The sequence below is a fragment of the Lynx rufus genome, unplaced genomic scaffold, assembly GCF_022079265.1.
Source record: "Lynx rufus isolate CCGP_SWC_20201006 ecotype Redwood Valley unplaced genomic scaffold, mLynRuf1.p SCAF_10, whole genome shotgun sequence".
Classification (NCBI taxonomy): domain Eukaryota; kingdom Metazoa; phylum Chordata; class Mammalia; order Carnivora; family Felidae; genus Lynx; species Lynx rufus.
Window position 1 is genome coordinate 45,523,411 of NW_025814824.1, and position 19,760 is coordinate 45,543,170.

The 19,760-nt window shown below is 43.0% G+C and overlaps 1 protein-coding gene across 1 annotated transcript in view; it reads left to right on the top strand.

The window, feature by feature from the left end:
- The window catches only part of FOCAD (focadhesin), a 283,468-nt gene that overhangs the window by 240,488 nt on the left and 23,220 nt on the right, over window positions 1-19,760 (top strand). Inside the window, exon 35 of the mRNA XM_047064929.1 lies at window positions 17,161-17,289. Within this exon, the coding sequence (XP_046920885.1) occupies window positions 17,161-17,289 (129 nt within the window). The remainder of the gene's footprint in view (window positions 1-17,160; window positions 17,290-19,760) is intronic.

The following is a 19,760-nucleotide window of genomic DNA, read 5'->3' on the forward strand; positions in this document are numbered from 1 at the left end:
AGATTCAGAGGAAAATCTATTCAGCCTTACACATTACTAACGATGACCCCAGAGGAGTGGGGGCCGTGGGAGGCTGACCTCCGCCTCCGAAGCCCATTTACAAAAACAAAACCAGACCCTGCTCTATGGGTCTAAATGGGGTGGCCAAATGCGGAGGTGTGCATGCAAACGAGTGTTTTCTTCTTCAATATGCCCAGCTCATTTGAATTTTAATAACTCCCTTCTGAAGCAGCTTTTGAGTTTAAATGTCTGGATGTCACTCACTAGAGCCCAGTGGGGCTGCTGATAGGAAGGATGACGACTTTGGTGAGCTCTTTTGAGGAAGAAATGGCTTTAGAGAATAAAAATCATGCGTGGCACAGGCCAGAGAGAGGAGACTTGAGGGATGGCCTGGCTTCATTGTCTCTGTATGCTATTTAATAACTCCTGAGAGGAAGAAAAATGTGATGAGTTATCCCTGATCCACACTTATGCCAGGATGAGATTGGGGACCATCAATTTTAGCCAATCAAATTTGAGATAATGAATATATTCATGTTTTCATTCTTTTTTTTTTTTTTTTGAGGGCTTTTCTCCCTTTTCTTTTAATGTTTACTTATTCTTGAGAGAGACAGAATGCGAGCGAGGGAGGGGCAGAGAGAGAGAGAGGGAGACACAGAATCTGAAGCAGGCTCCAGGCTCTGAGCTGTCAGCACAGAGCCTGACATGGGGCTCGAACTCACGGACCATGAGATCATGACCTGAGCCAAAGTCAGTTGTTTAACCGACTGAGCCACGCAGGTGCCCCTATTAATCTGTTTTCTAATGCTCAGGGCTTTTCTCACCTTGGATCCTCACTTTAATATTCATATGATAGTACACACGAGATGTTGATAACATCCATTCCTTCATACAGGCCTAAATTTGAAAACCAAAACTACAAAGTGCTTCTAGTTTTTCAGAGCTTCAGTTAATAGTTTCGAATGTAACTGTTTTTTTGTTTTTGTTTTTTTCCTGCCCTGTAACATTCTCCTTTCTTCCCTAATAGCCCTGACACCCTCATAGCAGATGTCATGATCATTATTATGTATTATTTATTCCTACGGACATTTCTTAACTATGCTAGGTTTAAAATTTACTCAGAATCTAATTCATCCTATCATGGAATTATTTTTTTCCCCTTAAGGGACTCTAAATTTTGACTCTGATTTTTGCTACTTTTCTATTCATTTTTTTTCCTGACTTCTGATCTTTGCTTTTTCTCAGTCTCCTAGCCATGTTCAGATTTCACCAAGATTGTATCTGTTTCTTTTATAAAACACTTAAAATGTATTAGAAGTACTTAAGAAAAGTAATGATTCATTTTTGCTGCTAACACCACATATTTCTACCTAATAATTTAGGATTATTTTTCTTATCATTCTCTTCCTGGGGAATTCGACTAGCTTTCTAAGCTTGTATTTTTCTGTTAGGCTTTAAAGTTCACAGTAAGAAGTATTATTTGCGGAAAGTTATTTAAATCCTTTTAATAAAGTCAAGATGAATGGCATTTCCTTTTTTTTTTAATTTTTTTAAATGTTTAGTTATTTTTGAGAGAGAGAGAGAGAGAGTGTGAGCAGGGAGGGGCAGAGAGAGAGAGAGAGAGAGAGACATAGGATTCGAAGCAGGTTCCAGGCGCTGAGCTGTGAGAAGCGAGTCCAGTGGGGGGGGGGGGGGGCTCGAACTCACAAACTGTGAGATCATGACCTGAGCTGAAGTCAGACACTTAACCAGCTGAGCCACCCAGGCGCCCCTGGCATTTCCTTCTTGATAGGAATTCATTGGTCAGTGATCTATGTGCATAAGTACGGGGTTCTTAAATGAACTGTAGATAGACATATTCTCAGTTGATCATTTTGAACCAGCAGAAGATATATAACCATCAGATATATAATTGTGAACCAGCAGAAGATGTAATTATATGATGAGTCTAGTCAAAAGCAGGATTAGTAAACTCTGGGTGTAGAATAAACAATATGGGAGAGCTGTCCTATTTTTCTGATGAAATTACGGAGTTGATTACCGAGATTGTGTTAAAGCATTTTAGTTTAGTGATAGTTTACCTGTACAGATCTTTTAACAAGTATTATTAAAAATGAATACTTGTATATAACACTAAGTTCAAAAATGGTATAAGGAAGAAAAAAGAATCTCCTATAATCTCACCACCCAGAGATAGCCACGATAGATATTCTACCTTACGTCCATCTAGATGTGTGTGCGTTATGTGATATTGAATCATAACATGTATATTATTTTGTTGCCTTCTAATTGTTTAAAAATTTACTGACTTCTCATGTAAATGGACAAAATCACCACCTATCTCCTCCAGAAAGAAGCTTGCGAGAAGATGTGAAAAGAATCCTTGCATTTGTTCCTGGGATGTGTTTTGGGAGTGTTTGATTGCTATTTTTGATTGTAAACACCATCAAAAATATTTGGAAGGAAAAACGTCACCAATTGCCCCATGACTTTCTAACCACTATTACCATTTTTGAATTTTACTTTTTAATTTGTTTTTATGCACACATAATTTTTGCATACTTCCCAGTGTACGTATGCTTTGAATCTTTTAACTTCTATTATTGACATTTCCCTGTGTTTCGTATATCTCCATAATTATCACTTTTAAATGACTGTAGAGGATTCGATCAAGTTGATGGATCATAATTATTTTAGCCATTTATCTATTGGTCATCTAAAAAATTGCCATTATGGAGAACATCTTTATGTCGCTCTTCTGCATAAAGGTTTTCCTTGGCTTCTTTGTTCTTCAAAAGGGTTGTACCAGGTTTGGGTACCTCAGCCCTGGATGCATGTGCAAAGCAGGAGATCACAACAGAGGTTAAAGGCATGGGGGTCAGGCTGCCAGGGCTCACACACCACTTTACTGTGTAATTTCAGACAAGCTGCTTATGTCCCTAACCCTCAATTACTTCTGTAAAGTGGAGAGAATAATTGAATCTTTATAGAGTTTTGATAAACATTATGAGTTTATGAGTCACTTTATGTAACAGTGCTTAGAAAACAAAATAAAGAGGCGCCTGCGTGGCTCAGCCAGTTAGTTATGCATCCGACTTCGGCTCAGGTCATGATCTCACGGTTCGTGAGTTTGAGCCCCGCGTAGGTCCCTGTGCTGACAGCTCGGAGCCTGTAGCCTGCGTCGGATTCTGTGTCTGTCTCTCTGCCCCTCCCCTACTCGCTCTCTGTCTCTCTCTCTCAAATATAAAAACATAAGAAAACAATTTTTAAAAAATAAAGAGGAAACCCTTTCTAGCTATCATATTACAAAGCAAACCAATATATAGATAAACACGATTACAATAAAAAATCCATCAGGTATAAAATCATACCTTGACACTGCTTTAATTAACCTTTCATTTCCAGAAGGAATGAACATTTTTGCATATATTTACTGTCCAAGAAGTTTATTTTTTTTTAAGTTTATTATTTTTTTTAATGAGACAGAGGGAGGGGGAGAGAATCCCAAGCAGGCTCCACGCTATAAGCGCAGAGCCAGATGCAGGGCTTGATCTCACAAATCGTGAGGTTATGACCTAAGTCAAGATCAGGAATCAGATGCTTAACCAACTGAGCCATCCAGGTGCCCCCAAGGTTTACGTTTTAATTAAATTTTAGAACACTTATTTTTTTAAATGTGTACTTTTTTTTTTTCTTTAAAGTAAGCTCTACACCCACTGTGGGGCTGGAACTCACAACCCTAAGATCAAGAGTCACATGCCTTACTGATGGAGCCAGCCAGGTGCCCCCAAAATTTGTACCTTTTTTTCTTTTTGTTTTAAAGTAATTCCAAACTTACAAAGAAGTGAAAACTGCCAGAGAACCCTATTCAAGTTTCAGCAACTGTCCAAACGATGTCTTTAGCAGAAAAAGAGTTTAATCCGGAATATCACACTGCACTTGGTCTGTCCCACCTCCAGTCTCCTTCAATCTAGAACAGTTCTCCAGTCATCGTTTGCCTTTCAAGACTTGAAAGTATTTTAAGATTAGCAGCCGGTGATTTTATTTAATCTTTTTATTTTTAAAGTTTTTTTTTTTTAGTTTTTAATTTTTTAAGGTTTATCTCTGAGACAGAGACAGAGTGAGAGCGGCAGAGGGGCAGAGAGAGAGGGAGACACAGAATGGGAAGCAGGCTCCAGGCTCTGAGCTGGCAGCACAGAGCCTGACGTGGGGCTCGAACTCACGAACTGTGAGATCGCGACCTGAGCGGAAGTCGGCTGCTTAAACGACTGAGCCGCCAGGTGCCCCAGCAGCCAGTTATTTTATAGAACACTCGGCTGTTTGGATCTGCCGGTTTGCCTGCGGTTGCTCATGTGAGGGTAGGTCAGTCATCCTTGGCAGGAATATCACAGATGCGGAGGGTTGCCCCTCTCACGGCATCCCACCAGGGGGCACATGGTGTCTTTCTGCACTGGGGATGTTGATTTTGATCTCTTGGCTAAGGTGCTATGTTCCAGGCCTCTCCACTAGTAAGTTCTTCTTTCCCTTTATCATCAGTAAATATTCTTTGTGGAGCTGTTTTGAGACTTGAGGATTATCCGGTTTTTCATCCTGCTTTTGCCCATGAGTTTCATTGTCCATGAATGTTTTCTTGCCTGAATTATTCCTATGATGTTTGCCAAAAGGTGATTCTTTTTTAATTTTTTTTTAATCTTTATTTATTTTTGAGAGAGAGAGACAGCGTGTGAGCAGGGGAGGGGCAGAGAGAGAGGGAGACACAGAATGGGAAGCAGGCTCCAGGCTCTGAGCTGTCAGCATAGAGCCTGACGTGGGGCTCGAACTCACGAACTGTGAGATCATGACCTGAGCCGAAGTCAGACACTCAACCGACTGAGCCACCCAGGCACCCCTGCCAAAAGGTGATTCTTAAAATTCCCTCATTCCATTTATGTTTTTCAGTAGGCATTCTATAAGGGAGAGCTGCCATGTCCCTCCCTCTCTCTCACTCTCTCTTAGTATGGACTACTAAAATTTTACTTCGTGTAATTATTTGTTACTCAATTATTCATTATTTCATCCTTCATATTGTTCCATAGTGAGAGCCTCTTTACATGGGCTTTGTGTCCTTTTGACATGGCCCCATCATTCTGTGAGTACTTTGGTTGGTTGTGGCACAAGACATTCTAGGCTCATCTTGTATTCATCTTCAGTCCCGTAATAGCCGGGTAGGTCAGGTTCCTTTCAGTGGGGAATGTTACTTATTTATTTTTTTGTTTGCTTGTTTATTTTTGAGACAGAGCAAACGGGGAAGGGGCGGAGAGAGAGGGAGACGGAAACCCAAGCAGGCTCCGCACCATCAGCACAGATCCCAACGCTCATGGGCTCGAACCACCCACAGTGGTTCCCTGTGCCACTCAGGCACGCCGGGAATAATACTTAGAAGCAAAGATCTCGGCACAAATTCTCCTTGGTACTAGAGAAATCCCTGCTCTCAGGCTCTTTCAGTGGACAGTTAGGAAATAGACTCTCTCTCTCTCTCACTCTCTCTCTCTCTCTCTCTCTCTCTCTCTCTCTCTTGCTCTGTCTCTCATGTCTATATACATTTCTAGAGCTATATATATTGAAAGTCATGAGTTCATAATATCTCCAATTCCAATTAACATCACACATTCATTCTCCTTTTCCCTCTTTGCGTATTTGTAACTTTCTTCTCGGACGGTAGTAAGAAGCCTGGTTCCGTTATTCTCCACATATCTGCTCATTTTTGGAGTCCCCCTGTTTGAAGACAATCTGCCGTTCCCGCTGGGCCAGAGCCCTGTGGAAGTCGCCTTTCTCTCTCAGGTCCTGATTGCCAGTGGGTGGCCACCCTGCTTGGCGGCCTTCCTGGGGCTAAGGGGCCCAGGGACATTTTTGTTCCTGATAACTCTGAACGTCGTGAAAGTACTGTTCACAACATCCTCCCAACTCTTAGTATCTGACTGACCGATCAGAATTATCACCTGTTTCCAACTACCATTTTGATTTTAGAGTCGTTTCTGGCAAGGGACCAAGCATCTCCTCGTCTCCACAAATAAGCCATGCTGTAAATATCTCTATCCTTGTTTCCTAAGGACTTTCATCTGGAAAAATCCTTGTCATCCTTTCCATCTTGGTTTAAACATCCTTTCTTCAGTGGGGGAAGAGGGGAGATTTGTGACATTTCCAGACTGGTTTAGGTTTCTTAGGTTACACTTTCTGATATGTTGTTCGTAGTACTTTACGTCTGAGCCATTATTTTCTTCATTATTTGTGGTTCTTTGTTTCAAGTCTGTCTTTCCCATTAGACTGTAATTTCCTCAAGGGCAGGAGGAACATCCGTGTTTTATCCTCAATGCTTAGAACACAGTACTTGGCATTTACTAGTGTTCAAACACTTGTTGATCTGCAGCTCTGAGTGTGCGTGCGTGCGTGTGTGCGTGTGTGTGTGTGTATTGGATAATTCTACGCTAAGTTGCTTTTAATCAGCACTGAAGATGGAGAAAGCAAAGTCATGCCCACACTACACAAGCGACATGCTGTGATGGGCAAGAGACAAGCACCGGCTGTCAGCCTACTACTTACTACCAGACTTGCACTGGAGGGTTTACACATGTGCGTCGTGGCATTGAGATGTGATCCCCTGTGTAGCCAAAGTATGTGTGATAATGGGTCCTGTTGTAATGCATTATGTTCGGATATGCCATTTATATCAAGGTCCTTTGAGGCTGTCAACTGGATGAGAGATTTAAAGCAAGTTTGTATCTGGATTTTCAAACATCTGGATCCCATTAACAAGTACTGTTAGGCCTTCTCAGTTCCAAAGCCATTGTCTATAAAGCATTCCACACTTTCCTTTTATCTAAGGCACTTGCCTAAAAGACAAAGCACTGCAAGGAGGGAGCTAATCATTCCCGTCACTTGGCTTTGGGTTCCTGTGTCCGACGCTGAAGATCTCCGGGGAAGGGACCACGTGACTCTCTTCTCCCATCGTGGGACTCCTTCTCTTTCCATACCTCCCCCCGCACGAGTGAAACTGCCAAGTGTTTCCTCCATTCCTAACAGTTACTATAATTCCTTTCATTCCAGTCATGTCAGAATTAGTTCCCTGTAAATACAGCGGAAAATTTTGTGTGATTCTGGTTATGCTACTCAGTAGCGATGCTTTGCCCTTTTAAAAGTGGAAGATTTATTGTGTCATAGCACTTACTTGATTTTCAGCCCTGGGTTCCATGTTACAGGTTCTTCTTGTCTCTGACACTTGCTGTGTATCAGGTCAATACGGAAGCAACATGCAAAATGGATAGTAAAGTGCAGTTATTAATGCAGGCTCTGTTCTCCTGTCAAGGGAGAGCTCGTTGTCTAAACAATAAAACATGGTGCGTGAGTGTGCACGCGTGCGTGTGTGTGTGTGTGTGTGTGTATGTGTGTGTGTGAGAAAATGGTCATATTTCACACTGGGTGCTAGTATTAGAGGACAGGGTGAATGCCTTCCCTGATTCCCTAGATCCTCTGGAAACTGCAAAATTTCTGTAGTGAATTCTGTAGAAGGACCTGGAATAACATCTTATGTAATTTTGAAAACTCTTGATCTGAGAAAAAATGTAAAGGAATCTGCTTGTGAATTAATGATTTCCAAAATAGATTTGGATTCATGTCCTTAATAGGAGAGAAAAGCAGTTCTATGCACAGATACTTACTGTACCGTCTGCCAGCCCATCAAGCCATTTCTAAGATTCACACACCAAAATTACCCCAAAAAATGTGGCTTAAATGTTTCTGGGGGTGTGTGAAATCAAAGACCCCAATTTGCTGCCTATATCGTATAGGGACAGTCACCTGCTGTGTGTAATCAGTAGACAGTTATGTAAATAGCCAACCAGTTGATTCCTATCACAGCATTTTTATTTTGATCATACCTGATTTTGCCTTGTCTATCTATCCTCTTACTCGAATATAAGCTCCACTAGTGAAGGAATCTATTCTGTCGTGTTGAATACTCTCTTCACTGTCTGGAACAGTGCCTGGTACCTGCTAGATACTCAGTGATTGAATGAATGAATTTTTTATGAATATGTTTATTTATCTATTTATCTATGTATGTATTTATTTATTTGTTAGAAATTCTCTTTGTAATAGCAGTGGTAGATTCCCTGACTCCCTGCACTCCTCGTATTCCATCTTAAGATGGAATAGATGGGGCGCCTGGGTGGCGCAGTCGGTTAAGCGTCCGACTTCAGCCAGGTCACGATCTCGCGGTCCGTGAGTTCGAGCCCCGCGTCAGGCTCTGGGCTGATGGCTCAGAGCCTGGAGCCTGTTTCCGACTCTGTGTCTCCCTCTCTCTCTGCCCCTCCCCTGTTCATGCTCTGTCTCTCTCTGTCCCAAAAATAAAAAATAAAAAAACGTTGAAAAAAAAATTTTAAAAAAGATGGAATAGAAATAAAGCTTCAGTTACTGGTAACACAGCTTAGAAGAGTGTTGAACTTTAACATTTTCAAAAAGCCAAACCGTGTTCGATGGAGGGGAGAGAAACATCACTGGGAGGTACACTTCTAGTTTTACGTTTCTAACTTGGCAGAGGCTTGGGTCCGGGGGTAGATTAATTGGTGGCTAGCCTGAGAAAACATGCTGATTGTTGAAATGGCTCTAGCTGGAAATAAGAGTGTCCAACATCAGGAAAGGCCTGGGTTGTAAGTGTGGCTTTACTTGGTCAATATACGAATAGTATGTGAAACTGTGAGAGTTAAGTGGAGGCAGGCAGCGAGGCTCAGCAGAGAGAAACTCGGAAGCGTAGGGAAGCATTTATTTGAAGAACGACGGCATGATACAGTTGTATGTGGGAAAGTATGACATGAAAGATTGGAAGAAGTGTCCTTGCATATGGCATTTAGAGAGCAATCGAAATCTTTGCAAGGGCAGTTCAAGTGGCACGAGGACCGGGAGCCAACACGGATAGCAGGCACTGAGCCTTTTTGTCACTCTCCCTTTCAGGGGCTGCACAGTGTCAATCTCTGTCATGGATTCTGCGTTTTTTCTTTCCAGACTGCTTCATCTATTTCTATGCTTCTTGGGCTTTGTTCTTTTAATTTTTTTTTTTTTTTTGTAAAACAGAACAAAATTGACAGTTCTAACCACTTTGAAGTCTACAATTGCGTGGCATTTAATGTATTCTTAGCGTTGTGCCACCGTCACCGCTATCTGGTTCTAGAACATTTTCATCACCCCAAAAGGAAATCTTGTACCCGTTGAGCAGTTGGTCCCCATCATTCCCTGTTTCCCCCAGCCTCCAGCTACCCCTAATCTACGTTCTGTCCCTATGGATGTGCCTGTCCCATAAGTTTTATTTAAATGAAATCGTATGCTGTACGGCCCTTTGTGGCTGCATTCTTTCACTTTGCATAACGTCTTCAGGGTTCATCCATGTAGTGGTAAGCATCAGTATTTCACTGCTCTTTATGGCTGAATAATAGTCCATTCTATGGATATGCGTTGTTTTTGTTTTGTTTTTTAATCCGTTCATCAGTTGATGGACATTTGGATTGTTTCTGCCTTTTGGCTTTTATGAGTGGTGCTGCTATGAAGACTTGTGTACAAGTCAGTGTTTGAACACCTGTTTTAAGTTATTTGGGGTATCTATAAGAGGAATTTTTAGGTCATATAGTAATTCTGTGTAATTTTTCAAGAATCTGCGGGGCGCCTGGGTGGCGCAGTCGGTTAAGCGTCCGACTTCAGCCAGGTCACGATCTCGCGGTCCGTGAGTTCGAGCCCCGCGTCAGGCTCTGGGTTGATGGCTCAGAGCCTGGAGCCTGTTTCCGATTCTGTGTCTCCCTCTCTCTCTGCCCCTCCCCCGTTCATGCTCTGTCTCTCTCTGTCAAAAATAAATAAACATTGAAAAAAAAAAAAAAAAAAAAAAAAAAAAAGAATCTGCAAAACTGTGTTTCCACAGTGACCGCACCTTTTTATATGCCTACCAGCAATGTATGAGGGTTCCAATTTCTCTACATCCTTGCCAGCACTTGCCCTTCTCCATCATCATCATCATTTTCCTCCTGTTGAGTGTGAAGCGATATCATTTGGTTTTGATTTGAATTTCCCGAATACCTAATGGTGGGGGAGCATCTTTTCCAGTACTTGTTAGCCATTTGTAGCATCTCTTCCTTGGAGAATTATCTCTTCAAGTCTTTGGACCATTTTAAAAATTAGATTCTCTTTTTGTTTTGGAGTTGTTGTTTTTTTTTTAATTTTTTCTAAGGTTTATTCATTTTTGAGAGATGGCGAGAGACAGAGCATGAGCGGGGAAGGGGCAGAGAGAGGGAGACACAGAATCCGAAGCAGGCTCCAGGCTCCGAGCTGTCCGCACAGAGCCCGAGGCGGGGCTCGAACCCACGAACCGCGAGGTCATGACCTGAGCCGAAGCTGAGGTTTAACCAACTGAGCCACCCAGGCGCCCCTGGTTTTTGAGTTGTAAAAGTTCTTTGTATATTCTGGATATTAGACCCTTATCAGATGTGTAACTTGGAAATATTTTGTTGTGTTAGGTTGTCTTTTCACTTTGTCAATAATATCCTTTGATGCTGTTTTGATCATTGTAGCTCTGTAGTAAATTTTGAAATTGGTATGTATGAGTTCTTCAGATTTTTCTTTTTCAAGATTGTTTTGGCTGTTAGGAGTCCCTTAACAATTCAATGTGAATTTGAGGACCAACTTTTCCATTTCTGCAAAAAAAAAAAAAAAAAAAAAAAGAGCCATTGAAATTTGGTAGGGATTATGCCAAATCTGTAGATACCTTTGGGTAGTATTAAGTATTCCAGTCCATGAACCTAAGGTATCTTTCCCCTTATGTATATTTTTAATTTCTTTCTGCAGTGTTTGTATTGTTCGGTGTATGTGTCTTTCACCTCAGTTAACTTTTTTTTTAACTTTTTTTTTTAACGTTTATTTATTTTTGAGACAGAGACAGAGCATGAACGGGGTGGGGGGGGGCAGAGAGAGAGGGAGACACAGAATCGGAAGCAGGCTCCAGGCTCTGAGCCATCAGCCCAGAGCCCGACGCGGGGCTCAAACCCACGGACCGCGAGATCGTGACCTGAGCCGAAGTCGGACACTCAACCGACTGAGCCACCCAGGCGTCCCAACCTCAGTTAAATTTAATCCTAGGTATTTTATTCTTTTGGCCACTCAGGCGCCCAGGAGCTTTTTGTTTCTATCTCTTTCCTGGTCATAGGACTGTTTGCATTTTCTGTTCTTTCTCGAATCAGTTTTAGTAACTTGTGTGTTTCTAGGATTTTGTCTGTTTCATCTAGATTATCTAATTTCTGAGATACAGAAACACAACTAAATTTTGTGTGTTGATTTTACCCCCAGCAACTTTACTGAACTGTTTTCTATACGTAGAATCATGTCATCTGTAAATACAGGTAGTTTTACTTCTTTCCAATTTGTATGCCTTTTATTTCTTTTTCTTTCCTAATGGCTCTGGCCAGAATGTGCAATACAAAATGGTGAATGTGGGCATTCTGGTCTTGTTCTCTATTGTAAAGGAAAAGCTTTTAGTCTTTTACTGTTGAAAATAACGTTCACTGTGTATTTTTTACGAATGCCCTTTATCACATTAAGATGATTCCATCCTATTCCTAATTTTTGGAGTATTTTTATCATGAAAAGCTGTTGGACTTTATCAAAAGCTTTCTGTGTCAGTTGAGATTATCGTGTGTTTTTCCCCCTTCATTCTATTAGCGTGGTAAATTGCATTGATTTATTTTCTTATGTTGAATGACACTTGCATTCTTAGCATAAATCTTGTGTGGTCATTATGAATAATCCTTTTAATGTACTGTTGGATTCAGTTTGCCAGTGTTATAGTGAGAGTTTTCACATCTATATTCATAATACTCATCTGTAGTTTTTTTGGTTTTTTGTGTTTCTTTTCTTTTTCTTTTTTTTTTTGTTAAATGTTTGTTGTGGTTTCTTTGCCTTTGGTGTTAGGTTAAGGCTGGTCTCATAGAATGAGTTAAGTGCAGTTGAGGAGCGCCTAGGTGGCTCAGTTGAGCATCTGAGTCTTGATTTCAGCTCGGGTCACAATCTCACAGTTCGTGGGTTCAAGCCTCATGTTGGGCCCTGCACTGCCAGTGAGGATCCCTGCTTGGGATTCTCTCTCTGCCCCTTGTCCCACACACACACACACACACACACACACACACACACACACACTCTCTCTCTCTCTCTCTCTCTCTCTCTCTCTCTCTCAAAATAAATAAATAAACTTTAAAAAAAGTGCAGTTTACCTTTGAACAACACGGGTTTGAACTGCACGTGTCTACTTATATGCAGATTTTTTTCATTAAATACAGTACAGTACTGTAAGTGTATTTTCTCTTTTCGTAATTTTCTTAACATTGTCTTTCCTCTAGCTTAATATACAAAATATGTATTAATCAACTGTTCATGTTATTGGTAAGACTTCCCATCAACAGTAAGCTATTAGTAGTTAAATTTGGGGAGGAGGCCAGAAATTATATGTGGATTTTTGGCTGCAACAGCGTTAGCACCTCTAACCCCTGTGTTGTTCAAGAATTAACTATATTCCCTCCTCTCCTGCTTTTCTTGGGAAGGAATTGAGGATTGATGGTAATTCTTTAAGTGTTTGGTAGAATTCACCAGTGAAATCATCTGGTCCTAGACTTTTCTTTGTTGGGGCTTTTTGTTTCTTTTTCTTTTCTTTTTTTAATGTTTATTCATTTTTGAGAGAGAGAGAGAGCAGGGGAGGGGTCGAGAGAGAGGGAGACACAGAATCGGAAGCAGGCTCCAGGCTCTGAGCTGTCAGCACAGAGCCCGATGCGGGGCTCGAACTCACAAACCACGAGATCATGACCTGAGCTGAAGTCAGATGCCTAACCGACTGAGCCACTCAGGCGCCCAGAAGCTTTTTGTTTCTATCTCTTTCCTGGTCATAGGACTGTTTGCATTTTCTGTTCTTTCTCGAATCAGTTTTAGTAACTTGTGTGTTTCTAGGATTTTGTCTGTTTCATCTAGATTATCTAATTTGCTGGCACACAGTTTCTCATAGTTTCCTGTTTATAATTCTTTTTGTTTCTACAAGGTAGGTAGAAATGTCTTCACTTTTATTTCTGATTTTAGGTATTTCCATCTTCCTTTCCAGTCTGTATAACTTTTATTTCCTTTCCTTATCTTCTTGCATAAGCTAGCACTTTTAATATAATATTGGAAAGGAGTGATGAGAGGAGACATCTTGACTTGTTTCTGATCTTAGTGAAAAAAGCTTCTATTTTTAACTATGAAGTATGATGTCAGCCTAGAGTTTTTTGGGGAAGCTCTACTCTATTCCTAGTTTGCTGAGAGTTTTTTTATCATGAATGGGTGTTGGATTTTGTCAGATGATTTTTCTGCGTCTATTGATATTGTTTGTGTGATTTTCTTTGTTAGCGATTACTGATGTGATGGGTTATATCAGTCGATTTTTGAACGGTGAGCCAGCCTTGCATATCTGGAATAAACCTCAGTTGGTCATAGTTTATAATTCTCTTTATACATTGTTAGATTTATTTTGCTAATATTTTGTTAAGGATTTCTGCATCTGTGTTCATGAGAGATATCGGTCTGGAGGTTTCTTGTTTTATCTTGGTCTAGTTTAGTATTAGGGCAATGCTATCCTCAGAATAAGTTAGGAGTATTCCCTGTGCTTCTGTTTTCTGAAAGAGAAATTAGTATAATTAGTATACAGAAGAATTAGTGTAATTTCTTCCTTAAATAGTTGGTATAATTCGGTGAACCCACCTGGGCTTGATACTATCCATTTTGGAAGGTATTAATTTTTTTTAATGTATAATTTTTTTAAAGCATATGTTCAATAGTGTTATGTTTATTCACATTATTGTGAAGCCAACCTTTTTCATCATGCAGAACTGAAATTCTATACCCATTAAATAATACCCTTTCTCCCTCCCCATAATCTCTGGTAGACACCATTCTATTTCCTGGTTTTGGGTTGTTTTTTTTTTTAAGTTTATTGATTTATTTTGAGAGAGAGAGAGAATCTCAAGCAGGTTTTGCACTGTCACGGTGGAGCCCGATGCGGGGCTCGAACTCACGAACCGCGAGGTCATGACCTGAGCCTAAACCAAGAGTCAGACACTTAACTGACTGAGCCACCCTATTTTCTGTTTCTATTAACATTGACTACTTAGGTACCTGATATAAATGGAATCATACGGTATTTGTTTTGTTGTGACTGAGCTATTTCACTTAGCATAGTGTCTTCAAGATTCATTTATGCTATAATGTCTGACAGGATTTCCTTACTTTTTAATGTTGAAACTAATTTGTATGTATATGGTATACAGATTGTGAGTGTTCCACAAGATGAACAAACATTTCTTAGAAATTTCCACTTGATAAACAAGCAATGTCTTGCCATATGAGTAGTACGTGATGCTGAAAATCACATGATCACAACGGAGACAGTGATTCTTGAAATTCACTTTGATATACAAGTGCTTTGGATTATAAGTATGTTTCCTGAATGGACTATGCTTGCAAACTAAGGTTTTACTGTATGTGTGTGTGTGTGTATATATATATGTATTTTGCTTATGTACACATAAGCACATTTTGCTTATCCATTTACCCATTGATTGATATTTGGGTTGCTTCTACTTCTTGGCTGTTGTGAATAGTACTACTGTGAACACCGGTGTAAAAACATCTCTTCAAGATCCTGCTTTCAGTTCTTTGGAGTATAGACCCAGAATTCTATTTTTGATTTTTCGAGGAGCCATCATACTGTTTTCCATAGCCGTTCTACCATTTTATAATCCCACCAACAGTACACAGCGGTTCCAATCTCTCCACATCTTCACCAACAATTATGGAGTGTTAAATAACTTCCAAGATGTTATTTAAATTCAAGTTAGTTAATATATAGTGTAGTATGGGTTTCAGGAGTAGGATTCATTGATTCATCACTTTCATACATCACCCAGTGCTCATCACAACAAGTGCCCTCCTTAATACCCACCCCCCACCCACCTCCCCTTTCTTTCCTTTTTCTTTAAAAAAAAAAAAATAGCCATCCTAATGGATGTGAGTGAAGTGATATCTTACTGTGGTTTGATTTGCATCTCTCTAATCCTAAGTGATGTTGAGCATCTTTTCATATTTTTATTGCTCATTTTTGTATCCTCTCTAGAAAAACTCTACCTCTGCTTCTCCTTCCCCATATGCAGCATCTGCTGGTTCTGCTTCTCCTCTTTCTCTGTGCTTCTCCTTTCTGCAGCTGTTTGTCCTTTTGCAGACTTTGCCCAGCTTCTGTTTCCCTCTGTCCTGTCCGGTCTCTCCTGATTCTGCTGTCTTTTCTGCCTCAGCTACTACTGCTCCTGTGCTTCTCCTTTTTATGGTGTTTGTCCTTTTGCTGATTCTGCACCCACATCTGCTTCCCCCGTGTTCAGTACCTGCTGATTCTGCTGCCTTGTCTGCCTCAGCTTCTCCCTTTTCCCTTGCTTCTCCTTTCTACAGCTGTTGTGCCTTTTGCTGACTCTGCCCCGCTTCTGCTTCCCCGTCTTAAGTGCCTACTGATTCTGCTGCCTTGTCTGCCTCAGCTTCTCCTTTCTCCCGTGCTTCTCCTTTCTCCCATGCTTCTCCTTTCTCCCGTGCTTCTCCTTTCTCCCGTGCTTCTCCTTTCTCCCGTGCTTCTCCTTTCTACAGCTGTTGTGCCTTTTGCTGACTCTGCCCCACTTTTGCTTCCCTGTCTTAAGTGCCTACTGATTCTGCTGCCTTGTCTGCCTCAGGTTCTCCTTTCTCCCGTGCTTCTCCTTTCTCCCGTGCTTCTCCTTTCTACAGCTGTTGTGCCTTTTGCTGACTCTGCCCCATTTCTGCTTCCCCGTCTTAAGTGCCTGCTGATTCTGCTGCCTTGTCTGCCTCAGGTTCTCCTTTCTCCCGTGCTTCTCCTTTCTGCAGCTGTTGTGCCTTTTGCTGACTCTGCCCCATTTCTGCTTCCCCGTCGTAAGTGCCTGCTGATTCTGCTGCCTTGTCTGCCTCAGCTTCTCCCTTTTCCCTTGCTTCTCCTTTCTACAGCTGTTGTGCCTTTTGCTGACTCTGCCCCGCTTCTGCTTCCCCGTCTTAAGTGCCTGCTGATTCTGCTGCCTTGTCTGCCTCAGCTTCTCCTTTCTCCCGTGCTTCTCCTTTCTCCCGTGCTTCTCCTTTCTGCAGCTGTTGTGCCTTTTGCTGACTCTGCCCCACCTTTGCTTCCCCTCTTTCACTGTCTGCTGATTCTGCTGCTTATCTCCTGATTCTACCCCTGATTATCCTTCTCCTACTGATGCTTTTCCTTTTACTCAGTCTGCTTCTCTTGCTGCTGATGCTGATTTCCCTTCTGCTACATATGTTGATCCGGCTGCTTTTGCTTTTCTCCTTGCTTTTACCTTTATACACATCATTTCCGGCTTCCTTCAGACTTCACTTTTACATGGCCCTTCATGGCTCCTCAAACCCTGACTGTGCCTTGTGGCTCCACTCATACCTGCTCCAGTGTCTCCTCATTTCAGTTGCAAATTAACCCGCACCTGGGGGAACAAACAAAGAGTATGTTAAAGCCATAGCCCCATGCCATAGATAGCTGGTTGGCCTATGGATTAGCTGTTACGGAAGGCACTTCCCTCTGGAGCTGTCAGCTTTGCACAGGCTGGAGAGTGAAAGCGGCAAGTCACATGGTACACAGCACGACCCCTGTGGGCCACAGGGATGGAAGGACTTCACGGTCACTAGAAGGGACTATGCCTGACGAGGCGGCAATGACCTCCTCTTCTGGAAGTAGATTGGGGAGTGAGTAATGGCGCAGTAATGTGGACGAGTGACTCTTTTTAGAAAGCTGGGGGAAAAGACAACGAGCGTATGGAGGACAGTCAAGTAGTGATGTGGACCATTTCTGTCCAGACAAGAGGGAAAAACCAGAGGCAAGTGAGGAGGAGAAGAGCAGAGGAAGCAAGGTTTTGTAACGGAGGGGGTTGAGACTGAGAGCGCAGAACTGAAGGACCGACCATAGTTGAACATGTGATCCCAAACCCTTTGGCACTGGAAGAAAAGGAGAGCTGGCGTTTCCGCCTCTCGTGATGCTGCCGGAGCGTTTTACTAGTGTTTCCCTTTCTGTTGCAGGTCCTGAGTCTGTGCCTCCTTCCCTTCTCAAAGTCGTGATGAAACCCATCGCAGCTGTTGGAGAGAGCTACCAGTTCCCCCCCGTGAGCTGGGCCGCGCTCCTCTCGCCACTCATGAGGCTAAACTTCGGTAAATATCAAGTGTTTTCAGGCCTTCGGACTCCGCTTTTAGGACGTGACCTGAAGAGAAAAATAGATTCTGGGTCGCGAGTGACGGCGGCCGGAGAGACCTTTGCGATCGTGAGGTCCATCGGCTTGGGTGACCGTCTGGGCTCCTTTCCCTGAGTCACTTTATAGGTGGCTGAGGCCGAGGGGGAGGAGTTCCGATGACACGGGCCACGCGCGCTCACCAAAACGAGACTGGACGGAGGCGGGCCCGTTGCTGGGCCGCGTGGCACAGGTCGCAGAGAGAGCCCGGTTTGATGGTCATCGGACCGCGTTTTCGGAGCTCTGGGATTCAAGGAAGCCCCCCCGGGGGAGGGTGGATTTGTTCTCTGTTGCTGTGGTAACAGACCTGGCAGCCTGAAGCAGCTTGAAGCTGTACAGATGTATCGGCTTGGAGTTCTGTGGGTCCGAGGGCCAGCGTGGCTCCCGCCGGGCCAAAATCAAAGTATCGGCAGAACGGCATCCTTCCCTGGATGCCCTGGGGAGCGCTACAGCCTGAGCGATTTCGTCCCCCCGAAACTCACGTGTCGACATCCTGATCCCCGGTGTGATGCTATGCGCTTGGGGAGGTGATCAGGTTGTGACTGTGGAGCCCTCGTGAACGGGATTGTTGCCCTTTATAAAAGAGGCCCCGCCGCGCTCCCTTGCCCCTTCCACGGTGCGAGGACATGGCTAGAACTGGCCGTCGGCAGCCGGGAAAGCGGTCCCGCCCGAGCCCAGCATGCTGGCACCCTGATCTTGGGCTGCCAGCTGCCAGGGCTGTGAGAAATCAGTTTCTGTGGTTTATAAACCACCGAGTCTGTGATGTATTGGGATAGCAGTCCGAACAGAGTGAGACAGGGAGAATGCATTTCTTTCCCGCTTCTAGAGGCTGCCCACGTGCCTTGGCTTGCCATCCCCCGTGCTTCATCTGCAGAGCCCGCGTGGGAGGGCCGAAGCCTTTTCATGCTGTCCCCTTTCCGGTGCTCTACAACCAGGAAGGGTTTTCCGCATCAAAGACTCGTGTGATTCATGGGTCCCTTTGCACGGTCCAGGGTAACCTCCCCATCTCTCGTCCTTATTCCCAATCACATCTGAGAAGCTCCTTTGCCAAGCAAGGTAACATGTTCCCAGGTTCCAGGGATTAGGATGTAGGCATCTTGGAGGGCCGTTATTCTGTCTGCCACAGATTCTTTGTGATGAGAGGCAGAGGGAATGCACACCCCAGCAACCTCTTTTGTGGAGTTAGTATATGCACATTTAATCCCATGTACATCCCCCCCAACCCCCGGCCCCGATCTCAAGAAAAAGTGGCATTGGTCGGGGCGGGGAGGACAATTTTTTAACAATGCTATAAGAGTGTGTGTGTGTGTGTATGTGTGTGTGTGTTTGCCTACTGTTTACAGTACGGTGCTCACGATATACAAAACGCCTCATAAACCACAGTTTATGTGCAGCTGAGAGGATGCTCAAAGATGATTCTGACTCTGTACAGTTTTTCACTTAAATGCTTTCAGTTGAACCTAATACCTGTGTAAGATACGATGTCACCGATACCGTGTTTCTGGAGATTTCATTAAACATTGTGTTCTCCTGGGGCGCCTGGATGGCTCAGTCGGTTGAGCGTCCGACTTCGGCTCAGGTCAGGATCTCGCAGTTTGTGAGTTCGAGCCCCGCGTCAGGCTCTGTGCTGACAGCTCGGAGCCTAGAGCCTGTTTCAGATTCTGTGTCTCCCTCTCTCTGCCCCTTCCCTGCTCTCTCTCTGTCTCTCAAAAATTAAAAAAAAAAAAATTGTGTTCTCCTGAGCCTCCCCCTACTTTTGTGTGCTGTATTAGAAATGTTTATGTTTTGGTAAAAATCCTTAGAAAAATGAAGAAAAGGTCTGGTTGGGAAAATACATGTGCTGATGGGGATCAGGCTACCAAAAGGACTCGATCACTGGGGAATGTGGCAACATTTTTAAGTCCTTCCAGACCTAAACGGATTTTTCTATGAGCTGAATGCAAGGTAGAAGGAGAGGAAAACAGAGGCAAAGAGTTTTAGCTCGTGTTTTCTCAAATTTTTCATGGTATTCGATTATTTAGTTTTCTTTTTTTCTTCTTTTATTTTTATTTATTTACTTTTTTTTTTTTTTTTTTTTTTTTTTTGAGAAAGAGCACGACGAGCGGGGCAGGGGCAGACGGAGAGGGAGACACAGAATCCGAAGCAGGCTCCAGGCTCTGAGCTGTCAGCACAGAGCCCGACGTGGGGCTCGAACCCACAAACCATGAGATCATGACCTGAGCCGAAGTCAGATGCTTAACCGACTAAACCACCCAGGCAGGCGCCCCTTGATTATTTAGGTTTCTTGGGACACCGGAAGAGAAATTTCCCAAGCTAGATCACGGCCCTTGCCAGTTCCAAGGCTTAACCTGCTGCTGCCTGTGGGCACGTTCTTTGACTCACAATGAAAAGGTC